This window comes from Purpureocillium lilacinum (genome assembly GCF_023168085.1).
Source record: "Purpureocillium lilacinum CBS 284.36 DNA, scaffold_3, whole genome shotgun sequence".
Lineage (NCBI taxonomy): Eukaryota > Fungi > Ascomycota > Sordariomycetes > Hypocreales > Ophiocordycipitaceae > Purpureocillium > Purpureocillium lilacinum.
Window position 1 is genome coordinate 2,979,057 of NW_027072113.1, and position 15,933 is coordinate 2,994,989.

General features: G+C 60.3%; 4 protein-coding genes across 4 annotated transcripts; 1 reads left to right on the forward strand and 3 right to left on the reverse strand.

Annotated features, from left to right (window-relative positions):
• Positions 1–337: 337 nt before the first annotated feature.
• PLICBS_004476 (vacuolar protein sorting-associated protein 8) lies at positions 338–1,069 on the reverse strand (the record flags this gene model as incomplete). The annotated part of the gene is made up of 1 exon (XM_018326176.2): positions 338–1,069. One exon carries the CDS (start codon positions 1,067–1,069, stop codon positions 338–340), a length of 732 nt encoding a protein of 243 aa, XP_018175928.1.
• Positions 1,070–1,398: 329 nt separating this feature from the next.
• Positions 1,399–6,232, reverse strand: PLICBS_004477 (vacuolar protein sorting-associated protein 8; the record flags this gene model as incomplete). The annotated part of the gene is made up of 3 exons (XM_018326175.2): positions 1,399–5,375; positions 5,429–5,867; positions 5,918–6,232. The coding sequence occupies 3 exons, from the start codon at positions 6,230–6,232 to the stop codon at positions 1,399–1,401; spliced, it is 4,731 nt and encodes a 1,576-aa protein (XP_018175927.2).
• A 1,764-nt stretch (positions 6,233–7,996) lies between these two features.
• On the forward strand, positions 7,997–9,073 carry PLICBS_004478 (uncharacterized protein; the record flags this gene model as incomplete). Its single annotated transcript, XM_018326174.2, has 1 exon — positions 7,997–9,073. The coding sequence occupies one exon, from the start codon at positions 7,997–7,999 to the stop codon at positions 9,071–9,073; it is 1,077 nt and encodes a 358-aa protein (XP_018175926.2).
• A 741-nt stretch (positions 9,074–9,814) lies between these two features.
• On the reverse strand, positions 9,815–11,308 carry PLICBS_004479 (uncharacterized protein; the record flags this gene model as incomplete). The annotated part of the gene is made up of 2 exons (XM_018326173.2): positions 9,815–10,964; positions 11,076–11,308. The coding sequence occupies 2 exons, from the start codon at positions 11,306–11,308 to the stop codon at positions 9,815–9,817; spliced, it is 1,383 nt and encodes a 460-aa protein (XP_018175925.2).
• Positions 11,309–15,933: the final 4,625 nt, after the last annotated feature.

Below are 15,933 nucleotides of genomic sequence, written 5' to 3' on the forward strand. Positions count from 1 at the left end.
GCAAGGCTATAGTGGGGGGTGGGGCGGCGGCGGCAGCGGACCTGGTGACAGGCCGACAGCCTCGTCTGCGGGCGTCTCTGCTGAATGGAAGTGATTCGTGGGAAGAGCTTTCAATTGAGGTCACATCCTTGGCAGAGAGCATGATGATTGGGGTTTTCATTGAAAATGGAAGCAGAGCTTCTAGTGGTACCATGTTCCGCTGATTGTCGACAACCACCATAAAACCGCCATGCCCAAACATGACGCCAACGCCCGTCCTGTAATGATCATACTAGTATAGAGGGCCGAGAGCGCATATTCTCTCTCCTCAAAATCGCTGCAAGTCGCTTCTCCAAGTTCACGTCCCGTCGTCGGACGCGCCGCCATGGCCCCCGTCCTCCCTCCCCTCGCCGTAGAGCACCTCGCACACGCCCGCCAGCGGGATGTCCAGCACCGCGTCGGTCCCCTCGTTCCAAATCTCCCTCCAGCGCAGGCGCCCGTTGCCGTCGCACTTGCGCTCCCGCCTGCCGCTGCCGCTCCCGCGCAGCCGGCCCTTGGAGTCGATGACGGCCAGCTTGCCCGCGCCGTCGACGATGGTCTCGACGCTCGCCATGGGCACCGTCATGATCTCCGTGTTGTACGACGCCAGCGCCACGTAGATGTACACGAGCGTCATGACGAGGAAGGCCGGCGTCGCCAGCGCCCACCACCGGTCCGGGTAGTACTCGATGCCCAGCGCCAGCAGGAACGGCGCCGGCAGGTAGCTCCACAGCAGCCACAGCAGGAACGTCAGGCTGCTGAACAGGTACAGCACGAAGCCGTAGTATTCGTACGTCGGCACCTTGGGCGCCGCCCGCGGCAGCGGCGCCATGTTGTCGTCGTCTGAGGCATCGGGTGTTGTCGGTCGCGACGGCCGCAACAGCGACGTCAGTGACGGAGAGGGTGGCAGCGGCGTCGGCGGTCGGCCGTAGAAGGGCGGCGCAAAGTAGTTTTGTGACGGCGGCCGCGGGGGCGATTCGTCGTCGTCTGACGAGCCCGACGACAGGTTGTCGGAGAGGTACTCGTCCTCGTCTTCCGAAGACAGGGACATGATGTCGGGCGCGTGGGTTCGTTGGCCCAGAGGACAGCGCACGGCGTGGGCGTTGCTGTTGCGCTTCGCAGAGATGACAAGTTGAAGCTGCGGCCGGGACGCGGGTCGGCAGTGGTGGCGTCTACTTTCAATTCCGGCCGGCGCCCACCATACCGCGAACCCCTGGCACCAGCAACACTTCTTGCTTTCACCGTCAGAACAGCAAGAATTCGCCTCACTCAATCTCAGCAGCCGCCTCGTGAATGTGATTTGCAAAAGAACGCTTCATTATCGCTCATCTCGACATCATGGCTACTGTACAGGCACACACACATGCATACATGCCCATCCTACCCATCAACGGGACACTTGTACTCTCGCTCGCGTCCCAGCACCCCGTTCTCATGCCTCTCCTGCAGCGCATCCAGACAGCTCTGATGGTAGATGTGCCGGCAGGCCAACACGACAAGCGGCCCCAGAGGCGCATCCTTGCCGCCGCTCGTGGCGTCGGGCTCGATAAGCATGCTCGACGGGCGCGTGTCAAGGCTTTTGCCCTTATTCCTGCCGTCCGACTCGCCCGCCTTGCCCGTTGCCCTCGCCGCGGCCCGCGCTTTCCTATCCTTCCTCGCCGTCTCTTCAATGGCCTGCTTGTCCTCCCAGGCTTCGAAGACGACGCCGCCGGCGACGCCCGGCCCCCAGACCCGCCTCCCACACGCCTCGCACGTAGACCCTCGCGGCCGCCAGCCCCGCTGTCGCAGCTCGACGGCTTGATTGACGCTGACAAACAGGCTTCGCTCCAGAAGACGATTCGACAGACGCAAGATCGATTCCTCGTACGCATAGGCCGAGAAGATGGATGCCAGGACCCCGCGGAGGTCGGCCAGGTTGGGCGACGAGGCAGCCGCTTGGGTGAGAAACGCCTTCAGGATGCGCAGAAAGGATAGGTTCGAGCCCGCGTTGGACAGCATCCTGCTGCTCGACTGACTGTGCGCCTGGCTGGAAGTCGCCGTCAGAAGCGCCGTAAAAGTATGCTGGACCAACGACCGAAGCAGCGAGAGTAACTTCTCGTCGTCGACCTCCTCATCACTGGCTACGGCCACCATTGCTGGCGACAGGCGCTTTGTGACTTGCACGCAGGCATCAATCAACGTCAGCCATAGAGCTTCGTCTGCTGAAAGTTCGTCCTTGGGCGACGATGACTTCTTTTGGACGACGGTGCTCTTCCTGGACGTTTTCGTCTGGCCCTGGCAGAGCCAAATGCCGACATGGACATACTTTTGCAAGCCGTGGAGAAGCTCCTCGGCCGATGCTTGAAGGTCAACATCACCGCCGTTCTGCTCCTCGCTGCCGCTCAACAGGCCTTGCATCGCGGACTCGAGAGTGTACAGATGCTTGACTAGTCGCTCCATGGCGTCCGTTATCTGACCGTCTCGGGCCATGAGCACGACGGCGGCATCGACGACTTGTGTGGCCTCCATTGTCGGCAGCAGGACGTCAAGCCGGAGATCTGTAGATTGAACCGTTTCCACGTAGTCGGATACATGCTGTGGATCGAATTTGCACATGAGTTGGACATAGCGTTCCACCAGATCTCGATCCAGCGGCTCGCCTTGTTCGTCTGATGGACGGTCGGCTTCTAGCAGGGCCTTCAGATAGGCATGCTGCAGCTCCGGCTCGTCCTGTGCCGACTCAATTACGTGTCGGTGGAGAGCGGCATCTTGATGTCTCAAAGTGTTCGCCGTCCTCCTTGGGCTGAGGGTCAAGAGATCTCGTGCGTGCTCCTCAATCACTTGCCGCATCTCTCTGCTTTGCCGACTGTCCAAGCCGGTTTGCGGCCGGAGACAGTTGGAGATGCAGTCGAAAACAGCCTCCTGGTCCTCGGGATCCTCAAAGTACGTAGTCAACAACTTGGCGTATTGTTTTTCGACCTTGAACGTGCGCTTCAAGATGCGGTAGAAGCCGGCCTGTTTGAAGAGAGGTAGCATCGCAGCCATATCTGACGGGTGATACACCGACAAGAGGTACTCTGCGCTGAGCTGAGCATCGTCCGCCAGGTCCTCGCCTGGGTAGTTGCATAACCCCACGAGGACTTTGGAAAGTGTCGATCCAGAAAACAGGAGGTACTGCGGAAACTTGGGTAGGTTTCGCGCAATGAACATGTCGAGGTAGATGGAATCCTCGGGTGCAAAGTCTTCCGAGTTCATGACGTCGAGCAGGATCGTGATGATGTACTGGCGATTGATGGTCAAACCAAAGATCTGCTCTTCGGGCATGTCCATCCGCGACCCGCCAGAGACCTGCTTGTCAGGAGAGTCGTTGAGGAAGCCGTCCTCAAAGGCCTCATTCAGCGCGCTCAAGAAACTGGGCGCGTCAAACTTGAGAATCATGCGCAGGTATGGAAACGCCGGTTCCGATTCGTCTCCCGGCCGAGTCAAGAACTCGCGCCCGCTGCCCGACGGCCACTCAATGGTTTTGCCCGAGAAGAAGAACCAGTAGACTTCGGATTTGGCTTTGACCGCTGTCTCCTCTTCCATGATCTCTCCGTTCGGGTATATTCTCCCCGTCAGGGTATACGAAAGGTATGGGAAGATCTTTAGCGCGTTGACGCTGTAGTAGTCGTCGGTCTGTGCGGTGCTGTCCCCGTTTGTCATCAACGGCAGCAGGAGACTCAATAGGTCGATCATTGGAGTTATGTAGTCGCCGAGCGCCTGATTCCAGACGTACGTCAGGGCGTCGTAAAGGCTGTGCTGTTTGCAGAGAAGCGTGACCTGGTCTAGGTCAAGGGTTGCCGTCTGCATGTGGCAAATCATCTCCTCGAGCCTGCTCTCCCAGCCCTTGGTAACGTAGTGAGTGACCATGTCCTTCACCACGCCGGGGGGCACAACAGTAATGTCTTCGTCTAGTATGTACGGCTCCAGCGTCTCATGGAAGATGCCGCTCACATCGGCGCCTTCGTACCAATCGTACATGTCGTCGAACAGGTAGTCTGTCGTGCCAATCGCTTGGCAGGCAACAAAGCACGTCTCGGCTAGCTGTCGCAAGTGATCGTCGTCGGCTTCGGGGCTGCCCTTTTGTCTCTGCCCAAACGCATACTTGAGCGACGCCGTGATGATTTCCATGATTTTGTCCTGAACCATCGAGTGTCGCAGCTTGATATCCTCTGGTAGCCCGACCGTAAGCTTGTCGGCATCGCCAGTGTAGTATGAAGTTGCCAGTCGAATGGCACCCAGGTAGTCGCCGTTCTCCATCATGGCGATGAGCCGGTCCGCCCAGTTTGACAGTGCTCCGATGGACACTTCGTTGAAGCCGAGAAGGAACAATCTTCCTTTGTACGCTTTGAAGCTCATGTAGAAGGCATCGGCTACGACGCCGTGCATGGTCTGATCAGCCTCATCGAGCTGTTCTACCAACGTGTGAAGCTGCTTTGAGAACAGATCCTTGTGGTATATGTACTTTTGTAGCAGGTCGATGGCGTCGGTCATTCGCATGCTTCTGTCTTCCAGCACGATCAACCTCTGTGAGATGGTGAGGACTGTCAAGACGGAGCGGCTCAGCCATTGGACCGCAACAATGGCTTCTTCACACTTCCATCTGCTGCGCGCTTTGAACTTGAGCGACGGGGGCTGGTCCTTGTCCTCGCTCGGTACCTCGTCCACGTCCAGCACAGTAAGGACATTCGACCAGCAGTAGACGAGCTTGACCTTGGACACGTCGCTCCCCGTGACGGGGTCGGGCACCTTTAACTTGACAGCCGGGAACCAGGCTAAGCAGCCAGTCATGGCGCTGTGGGCTGGGACGTCCTTTGGCCTGGCCGACTTGTGCTGGGTCTGAGCAACTGGGGTTGTAGAGACAATCACCAAAAGGTACGGGGTGAGCATGGCTGTCAAGCCCATCGAGTCTGTGGCCTGCTCAACGTTGCCCAGCGGCAGGGGCGCAAATGAAAGAACTGTGCTCGGCTTGAGCGGCTTCCCAGCAGGAGTCGGTGCGTTGGGATATCGGCCCAGTATCCTCGTCGTCTTGACCGTGCGACCGAGCGCGCCCGTGCCTCTTGTTGCAAGGTGCGAGAAGGCCATCCCTCGGTCATCGGCCGAAACGAGAGCAGTATGTCGTGTTCCCAAGAAGCCCAGATGAATCACAGACACGTTCTCCACGTGCCCATCGGCAGTATGGTTCTGCGCCTGAGCATCGTCCAGGTGTGGAATGGTAAGAAATGGCCGCGCCGCCCTGGACGTGTCCCAGGTAAAGATGTTGCCGTTGGCGTGCCCGCCAGCAATGGTGGTATGATCCGCAGATATAGCGAGTGCGGTGAGTGGGCCAGATTCGACGGCTACGGCGTGTCAGTCCTGCAACTTGCGAATAGGGAACACCAGCTTTGCCTACCTTTGGTGCCTTGTCCGATGATCATCTTGAGATTCTGATTGTAGTCAAATATTAAGATTATACCCTTTGAGGTTCCCATGACAATTGTCGCCGAGACAGCAAGGCAGGTGGGCGCGCCAAAGTTGCGACGGCCGGCCTCCGAGAAGGCCTGGCCGTTGATCTTCTTGAGCCTCGTCCACCGCACGACCTCCCACGGCGGTGTAGGCGTGTCGGCCTCTGCCTGGTCGAGCACAAAGTTGGAGCTCAGGGAGGCGTTGCGGCTGTGTGGCGACAGAAAGGCGGGAGAGGAAGGCCGCAGCGTGTGCGAGGAGGAAGAGCTCGAGATGCGGGACTGGAAACGTCTGTCGAACGGTCGGAACGATGGCGTGGGGCTTCGCAGGCCGGCTCGTGAGGCTACCGACGGCAGAACGCTACTTCCGGGAGAGGACATCAAAGAACCCTTGTCTCGTCAGCTTGTGCTCATGCCATTTGTATTGACGCTCGACATACTTGCACAGACGGGGAGTAGCCGAGGGCAGAGGTCACCGACTCGACCGGGCTGCCGACTCTTCGCGGCACAGCGTCCACCAAGCTGGCATCCATGGAGCTCACTTCGGATCCCTCCTCGAATTGCTCGCGGATGGCATCGCGGTGGTTGCGAGGGGCCTGCTCGGAGCCGTCGGCTGATCCTATCGCACCCGAATCGGACGACGGCCCCTCGAGCTGAGGGACATCGGCGTCCGCATTGTCGCGTGGGGGCGGGCTCGTCTCTCCGCCGCCAGGGCTCTCGCCGCTCGCCGGAGGCGCATCTTCTGTGTCAGACATTGCGCTTCGGTTTCCATCACATCGTCCCAGTGTCGCGGCGTAATCGTCATGAGCTTGGCGAGCTCAGAGCGGAGCTGGGGGGCGGGCTCGTAGAAGGCGGCGTTGGTCGGTCGCTCTCGGTCGCTTTCGGCACCGCAACTGTCGGTGGTGATCGCCGCGGTCGCGACCACGATTGCCTTCCAGGAATCGGCTCGGAACCTCCAGCCGCGAGCCTGATGCGAGGCGTGCGATGTGCGGGACAGGTGGTGGTGTCGGAGGCTGGAGCTTGGCGGGATCCTGCGCTGCAGGCGGTTGGAGGTACCTGTAGCTGTTGCGGGCCGGGGATTTCCCGTTGGGGGTGTAAGTGGGCGCTGACGACTCGGGACTCCCCGCATTTCCAGGCACATGCTGTTACTTGTTTCCCTTGCACCGTCTCATGATTCAAGACGCCACCTTTGGATGGCAGCTGTATTTTCAGTCTCGCGCGGACGGCAATGCCAGGATACGAAGTGGCAGCTTAAGTATTACTCAAGGGGCACTCCCAGCTCCGGATTGGCTTACAACGTAGTATACGGCCTTGAGGCCGGAATGTGCTGCCTTGCCATGAGACGTCGTCACTATGAAATACAGGAGAGGTTGCTCAACCTGCCAGTGTATGGCAATGCTCAGGTCGTTGGGCACGATTTATCTTTCGCTGAAGAGCATTTTGTTGTTGCAATCATGCGTGCATGTACGTGGATCAGTACCCTCACGCGAGTCTTTTGTGACCATTGTCTGGTTGCTCTTCGTGCAACCTGTCGCTCTTCCCCGTAGTTGGAACCTCTCTCACTGTTACTCAACTCCACGTAAGGCGTAGACTGCGATTCACGACCTACTTTCTATTTGCTATGAATAGGTTCTCTGGGGCCAGTGCTAGAGCCTTCTCTTTTTTTTTTGAATCTTAATTTTATGATCAACTACACCTGGACAAATCCCTAAATGCAGCATCCATTAGCCAGACCAGGTTCTTATTCAAAATGAGGTTCACCTTATGCATCGTCTTTTGCTCCCTCTTGCCCCTGGTGATACCATTTCTCATACATCGAGGGGTACGTTCTCCGCTCCCAAACCTGCTTCCTCAATCATCATGGGAGGTTACGTAGTTGGCCTTGAAGCATTCCACTGTTCGCGAGCAACTATGCAACATCACGCGCCCAGATCTCCCAGGCCGGCCTTCGCAGGTGAAGCCATGTCACAACATGCAGCAGGTTAGGAACGCCGACTTGTCTTCGTTACACATATCCATGATTGGACGGCAATTTACCCCTATATAGTGTACGGCCGAACGTAATTGCTGCCAGTGGCATGACTGGATGCGGCATGCCTTCTGTGCATAGGCATACCGGGAACCAGGGTGACATGACAGAGACTTAAGCGTCAACGTCTGTGTTTCTGTACAAGCTTGGCTAATTATGGATATCTTTTGCCAAGAAACCACCTCATCAGGCCTCCATACTACAAGTTCAAGTCCATACGTAATTGTTGTGATGCGTCTAAGTCGCTCGACGGCCTGTGCAACACCCAGGGGCCCACCCACCTCGCCCCGCCCAATCACGCCCCCTGCGCAAAACAGCTCGCAGCCAAAAACCACCATCCCCAGTGACATCCCACCACCATCCCTCCTCCTCCTCCTCCTACACAACCACCCACGCTCCTCCTCATCTCCATCCCGTCAACCCCCCTTTCCCTTTCCCCCTTCCTTCCCCCCTTGGAGCCTCGCCCGCGCCCGGCCCACTCAGCTACGCCATGTCCTCCATAGGCCCGCAACTCCCGCCGCACCTCTCCAAGCGCAAGCGCACGCCCGACGACGACGGCGCCGACGACCGCGATGCGCGCGGCGACTCTCCCAGCGGCAAGTTACCCCGTCGCGGGGACGCTGCGCCGCCTGCGAACGCGGATGAGATAGGCCTCGATGACGATGACGAGTCGGATGACGGCATGGGGCCGAGCGCGCCGCCGCCGCCTCCCGCGCAGCAGCCGTCCAGGTCCGTCGTGGGGCCTGCGCTGCCGCCGTCCGCCACCACCACAAATCAAGACGAGATAGACCTGTCCGATTCAGACTCTGATACCGGCCCTGCACCGCCTCCCACCGCATCGTCCCGGCCGGGTCCGCAAGCCCCCTCACAGCCGCAACCCACACCCGCATCATCATCAGCGCCCAAACCGCAAGCCGCCGCGCCCTCAGACTCAGACTCAGACTCAGACTCAGACGACGACTACGGGCCCGCTCTCCCCTCCGCGACCACCAAGCGCGCCAACGCCATCGGCCCAGCCATGCCCCCCGTCGAAGCCGCCCCCCAGCGCGACACCTGGATGCTCGCGCCCCCCACCTCGAGCGGCTACACGGAGCGCGACCCGACGCGCATGCGCAGCCGCAAGTTCGCCTCCAAACCCTCCGCCTCGTCCGGATCCGGCGCCGGCGCCGGCGGCGATGGTGTGTCCTCGATATGGACCGAGACGCCCGAAGAGAAGCTCCGCCGGCTGCAGGACTCGGTCCTCGGCCGCTCGGGCGACGGGTCCGCCGCCGCGGGAGGACAGGGCGGCGCGGCGGGGCAGAGGAGCAAGGAGCAGGAGGAGAGGGATCGTCGGATTGCGGCTAGCATCGAGGCCCAGCGCGGGGGCAGCCTGTACGATGAGCATAGCAAGAAGCGCAGGAATGAGGGCGTGGCAAAGGGCGAGGAAGAGGACGACCCGAGTAAGAGGGCGTTTGACAAGGAGAAAGACATGGCGCTCGGAGGCAAGATTGGCACGGCGCAGAGGAGGGAGCTGGTGACCAAAGCGGCCAATTTTGGTGGGCGCTTCCAAAAAGGCTCGTACCTCTAGTCAGTTGTTCGTCTGTTGTTGGGCTTGGAGAAGACAGCATCAATCGGCGTTTAAATATGGATCACAGCAGTCACAACTGAAAGTGGCACAAAGTCTTGCATAACCGCATCGAGACATGATTCTCTTCGCATGGTGAAATCATTGGCAACCATAAGGGATGCCACATAGCCGCCTAACTCCTCCGCTCCAAAGCAAAAATCCCAGTCCATATCATTCCCAGTCCCGCAGTGCAATCCCCTTCATCCTCATGCAGATAAAAGAACCCATTTCATCCACGTCGTCTTACAGGAACCTGCCCCGGCGCAAGCGAGGATAGAGGCGACCCCAGTCCCGTGGGGCCTTGGCCGTTCCAACTCGGGGCTGGTCTGCTGTTGTGTGCCCAACGAACACTCGAGAGACAACCACAAGGATGTGCTCTGGCTGGTCGTACATATACATGGCTCAAGGTTCAAGCCATCCAGCCTGGCTGCACGCCAGGAACCGAATGGCTGCATGTGCGACGTCCTCGGCAGCAAAAATCAGAAAATGCAGGGCCGCCGTGAATGAACACGACGGCATGTATAAACGTCGGCTTCGTGATGACGGTACCGCCCGAGCTCGTGGCTGGGCGAAAGGAGAGAACACCATCGCTAGTGACAGGGGGTCATGAAAAGAAAAAGAGCAGGATCCGGAAGCCGCGACATCGTGTCGTGTTGATAGCACTTCCGATGCCAACGCAACGCCTCGCTTTCGACTAACACATCAGTGTGATGACGTCGCCGCCGGCCGATTCCCTGATTCGAGCTGCGAAGGAGTGACTGCCTCGTTGGCTGTTGTTTCAGAGTTTGAGGCAGCTGTCTGCTCGTTGTTGTTGCGGCGGCCAAATCGGAGAGCTTGTCGGACGGACGAGAGCATGCCCCCGTTCGCCGGCTGTAACGGGCTGTCCTGATCAGCAGGAGGCTCTGGCTGACCAGATCTTGAAGTCTGCTCGCGATTGGCACGACGTGGTCGAGAGCTCCCGCCGGTACGCAATAGCGACGAACCGGTCCGCGAGTTTGAGTTGGAGTTGGAGCCACGGAACCAGGCGGCTCGCAGCCCGTTTGGTAAGTTGAGGCGAGAATTGCTCCGAGGATCGAGAGTGCTGTTGTTGGCAGCGTTGGCGTCGGCTTCTTGATTTGGTCGCGGCTTCGGGGTGTAATAGTCTGCTTTGCAAAGTGGGCAGCACGCACGGCGGCTGGTAAGCCAAGGATCGACGCAGACGGCGTGGAACGCGTGACCGCAGGTAAGCCCTCGCACATCATCGTCATCTTCGAGGGTGTCGATGCAAATAGCGCAAGAATCGCCAGGTGCAGAGAGGCATTCGGGAGGGAGAGCAGCGTCGATGTGCTCGTCGTCATCCATGTCCTCGCTCGACACGCGCTGGAGCCCTGGCGGGGTCGGAGCTGCAGTGTCTTGGGTGCCAGACGTTTGGCCAGCGTCGGCGGTCTGTTGGACTTCGGGCTTCGGCTTTTCGACGTCCTTCTTGGCGGTGGTTTCCGTCGCAACTTGTGTCGTCTGAGCGCGGTTGGCGGCTTCGCTGGAGGGTCGAGGCTCCTCGATCGAGTGCCGGTCTTTGGAAGCCAAGTCGGGAACGATGCCGTCGGCGTCGCGAATGCTGTTCGCTCTGCTGGCAGGAACAGACACTCCGCCCGCAGTTGGCAGGCCCTCTCTGGCACGCTCCGAAACCCAACTCTTGTACTTCATCATCGGGAACTTCTCATTGACCTCATCCATCGTCATCAGTTTCTTTTCGCGGCGCCGCCGATGGGGACGTTGCACAGTCTCCAGGTTGATAGGCTCGCCATCTTCGTTGGTCATTCTGGCGCGGTTGCGAGCGTTGTATCGGAAGCAATACTTGACACCGACGATGATCCTGCGTTGCATATTAATAAACCGGTTCCAACAAGCCGTGGGGCGCCTTTCTAGCAGAGTGCCTAGGAATCTCTGTATCCCTGAGCTGGGCGCGAAAAGTGAGCAGACTTACCAAAGGTTGGTAAAGACGACACCAAAGCCGAGGGCAACAAAGAAGAGAAGTGGCGAACTCGACCCGCCGTTATTATTGTTGTTGTCGTTGCTCTGGTTTGTGCCAGTCGGCTTTGATGTCTGTGGGCTCTGGACGCCTGTCGAGGTCGGTGTCGGTGTCTCTGCCGGTGTGGATGTGGCCGCCCTCGCGACGAGGGCGACCGCTTGGTGCAAAACCTGATTTACGACGGCCATTTCGATGGTTTGTGAAAGCGCCGCTGGAGGCCCAGGGCTAGGGCAAAAATCCGTCGACGTTTATGCTGGCCGTTGTGTCGGCAGCATGGGCTGCGCGAGGCGAAACCGTCGCGGCCGTTGAGGAGAGGCGCTGCGTCGCCGTTGTGGCCGGGGGAAGGATCAACGCCACGCCTGCATGCAGCGAGGGGGGCTGGGTCGGGCTCGAAAAAGAACTCAATCGTCGGGGGGCCGCTGGCAATTCGCTCGACGTCGCCCGGTGCGCGGGATGTCGTCGCGCTCGAAGAAGGCGGCGACGCGAGGGCGGAGGGAGGCGAGAGGCGGCAGTCGGCCTGCGATGGGCGAGGAACAGGTCGATGATGGGTCGAGGAAGCGAGGCGAGGATTGCGGAGTGCAGGAGAGAAGAGCGGAAGGGCATCTGCGAGAGAAAAGGAAAGGGTGGAGAGGGAGGGGGGTGGGAAAGCCGACCGGGGTCTGTTAGGGAATGGCCGGGTGGCCGTGCACGCTGGCACTGTGCTGCTGGGACGGTTGGACAACCGCCCGCCAAGGGGGGGCCTCACGTCAGTGGGGGTGGAGCTGGAGGACTGACTGGCGCGGCAGTGCCCACGCCCGGCGGCGGCGGCGCTGAGGGCACGGGTTGCCAACTACTAAGCCAGGTAAGAAGGCCCAGATTGAACCTCTTGCACACTCGGCAAAGGTGAAATAATCCCGGAGTACGTTCATACGTGCCCGCATGCACGATTCAAGTGCCTCACAAAAGCAACAGCAAGCTGTCCTTGCGACCACTGTTCCGGCGCCTTTATCCCACGTCCCAGCTAAGAGGAACCAAGCCAAAGGATGCACGCCTACGGTGTGGGTCCAGTCCAGCGCCCTCTCCGGTGGTGGCCGGCTGGGGTGCAGCAAGCCCAGGCGGGCAGCGGGTCGTGATTGGCTCTGGACGGCCCCGGGTTCCCTGCGCGGGCTGGTCGGTCGCTGGACCAGCCCCAGGCGCGCTGACAGTCTGGACGACATTTGTCCGACAGAGGCAGGTGCGTTACGTTGCGGGCGTTGGCTGGGGCGCTTCGAGTTTGCTACTGTAGGTGGTTGCATGGACATGCTCGACTCCGCGAGTCTCTGTGCGTCTGCGCACCGTATTCCTCCCTGCCTCTTTGGCCTGCCTTGGGTTTCGAGGGAGTGAGCCCGCCAGGTACCTTATGCGAGATCTATTTTCGCAGCGCGCGTGCAGATGGAAAAGATAACTTTTTTTCGCCCGCCCAACTGCCCAAAATGTTGAGACAGATCTGCGCGGTCCTGCATGCGTGCACAGGGGCAGCCCGCCGGAAGAGGTTGAAACACCACGGCAGCAAAAGGGGGAACTCGGGAAGCCTGTCTGCTGTGTGCGGCAGCACATGGTAGCATACCAAGTATATCAGAGTTCAGTGGTTCGAGTTACAGAGTTTCAACGTTTTTTGTTGAACGGCTTCTGCCTCTGGACCGTTCCAACGGTACTCTCCGCCACGCGCTTCGCCAGTACTACCTGTACTTGGAGCTATCAGCTGCTACGCTGTAGCTGACAAGTACTTCTTCCTACCCACACGTTGCAACGGGCGGCGCAACGGGCGGCCGGAAATCGGGGTCCCTCGATGAAGCTTGTCGAGGCTGCGCGGAAGCGATGCCACGCCCGAAACTCTATCACCTCGAATCCGCTCCCCGATGGCGGCCAAAGCAGCCTTGACAGAACCCACCGCCCCCGAGCTTGGCGCGTGACGGCGCCGGCGCAGTCTCTTGTCCGCTAGACGTGAGGGGATGGCCCGATCGCCGACAACGCGGGGGCATCGAGGCGAGCCAGCCGAACTCTGTTTACCAGGTCGACGCCCGCCCAAGTCACCTTGCACGTCGACTCGGGCGAGGTTCGAGTCGAATCACAAGAGAAGAATTGATTCCAATTGCTGTCTGCCCATCTACACGGCATGGTATCCCGGGCGCGAGGCGCAGTGCCGTGCCTGTGATGACGACGACGACAGACGACAGTCGGGGAAGCAAGCCGGAGCCCTCGCCGGCTGCTCCGCTTCCGAGCAAGCCGCTCACGGTCGCGCGGAAGAGCAGAATCCATCGTCATTCACTGCCGGGGAGCCCACTCTTGTCCAACCCCCGGTGGGGTGTTCGTCTCGTGGGTTTGAGGCAGCTAGCTGCTCTGTTACGGTACCACAAACGGATTATTTCAAACGGTGCCGCAAGTGCAGGCACGTCGCGGTTTGTCGGCCCGGCATCACGGCGTCTCCAGACGGACGCTGAGCTCAGTGGCTGCAGCGCCGTGGCATCGCACGCACGGGAAGCTGGGAGCCGCACCCACGCAAGCCCATCGTCGAGCACACCCTCACGACACGCACGGCGCCCTGTCGCCCGTCAGGCGGTTTCCTCGTTTGGCAGCACCGCTGGATCAGAAAGTCCCAGCCTGCAGGACTGACACGCGAGGCCGCCGCGCCATTTCCACAATTTTTTTGGGCATTTGATTCTGCAGGTAGCGCTGCGTAGCGTAGCGAGCTGGCAGGCCAAAGCAGGTCTCAGACAAAACCCGTTTCTCGACTCGGCCAGCAGTCGGCGGGCTTGCCCTGGTTTCCATTCCCCCCCGTGTCGGGGATCGGCTCCATCTGTCTCAGACGCTGGGCCCCCCGGTCGCTGCAATGCCGTCGTCGTCGTCGTCGCTGGCGAGCTGGCAAGCTGGAAAGAACCGCCGTCATTGCGCGGCTCCGTCAAATCAATGCGCGACGCACGCGGGATCGACGCGGGGGGGGGAAGGATGACAATCAATGCTTGCCGCATCGCAACGGCTTCGCTTCGCTTGCTTCGCCCGCCTCAGCGTTGAAAGTCCGCATCGTTGACGATTTTTTTTCTCTCCCTCTCCCCTCGCTGCGCATTTGTCAACGGACACGCCGCCAAACCCTTGTCCAGGACCATTGGAGGCGTGCGTCGTTGGACCCAGGCGCTGGCTGATGCGCTCAGCCCCCCCAAGCTTTCTGGCGGCAGGGGAACCTGCATCAGCGACACACCACCTGCGCCTGGAGGGCACGCTCCAGGCACACGGTGCATTCCTCGGGCGCCACGCACGGTGCCCTAGCGTCGGCTCCGGGCGTGGCCAAGGCGAGCGAGGTCAGCAGCCCACCACGCAGAGGGAGAGAGAGGATGGAAGGAAGAGGTGTGATTCCTCAACTCCCCACGGCCCAAACAAGCCGCCCACCCACGCACCGCAACGCAGCGCAGCGCACACCAACGGCGCCATCCATCCATCCACACATCCCATCCGTGATGGCGCCAAGTTGCCAGTCAGGCAGGGTGCTGACGGGCGTGCCGTGGCTGGAGCTGGCCCACGGCCCAGAGCGGAGCCGGTGCGCCGGGGCTGCCCAGCGCTGAAATGCTTCACCCCGACTTCACCTCAGCTGCTCCACCGCGCCGTCTGCCCCGGCTCGATCGGATCTCCCCACGATGGCGCCATGACGGCGACGGACGACGACGGACGACGCGCCGTCGAGGCTATTCGCAGCGGGCTCTAGTTTGCAGCCCGTGCCGTTGGTTGGCGGTTCTTTGTCCTTTTGTCTCTTTTTGTTGCGCGTGCTGTACTGTGCCAAGCATGCAAGTGCTTGCGACGACGACGACGACAAAGGCGCCCTTGCCCTGGACGTAGTCGTCGTCAACGACTCGCCCGGCCCGTCCTCGGCCTTCACGTAGTAGGCAGCGTTCATGCTGGAGCTTGGCAAAAAGCAACGACCCTAATTAGACACGGCAGGCCCAGCGATTGGGGTCGGTGCCTTTTCGGCTGATAGAGTTGCGGCCCGGTTCGATTTCGCCATGCGCAAAAGACGGTCGCGGCCATGGCTACCGTGCTTTTTGGGACGGGAAGCAAGTCTTCAGTGTCCAGGGTGTCGGGCGCCGGCCCCGCCCCATTGTCTTGCCTTTGAAGAGATGCTGCGGCCCGTGCTGAATTGCGAGCGCGGTGCGGTTGCGTCGCAGGGCAGCCATCAATCGAGCCTTGGACAGTCGCTGCGTCGTAACTACCGAGCCACTGCCAGTAGTGAGACTCGCATATGTGGGCTATCGCCTAGTGCAGGACTCCGTCCAGAGTGCAGCAAAGGCAGATGGGCAGGGTTCGGAGTTTGGAGCGTCTTGGGCCGAACGCGGGCAACCTCGCACCGGCAGATCGCCCACGTCGTACAAAGTACTTCCAGGTTTCTCATATGCACTCCGTGCTGTAGCGAGGCATCCAAGACCCGAACACGTGGGAGCGCCCCCGATTCAGCTCGTCATTGCAGCGCCATGCGAGACTTTTTTTTTCCCTTGCGACGAGCGGGCCTCGAGAATCCGCCGCTGAAGCACGGCCCCAGGCAAGTACTTCTATTTACAGGTTCTTTCTTGGTGGGAACACGAGACGTCGTCGCAGCCGTGCTCGCATCTGTCAAACTACGTTTCGCGGAGATTGGAGCCCCTCCGTGCCGCGCAGACGCCGCCGGGCGCCCCCTCTCGCTCCTCTGCGCCCCTTCTGCATCTCCTCGGTTACACGAAACAGAAACAGTCGAAATTTAGGGGGGGATCGAGTGACTGCCGTGCGCGGTGTCGTCACTCCGTCGTCGTCCGCGCCGCCGACATCCGCTTGG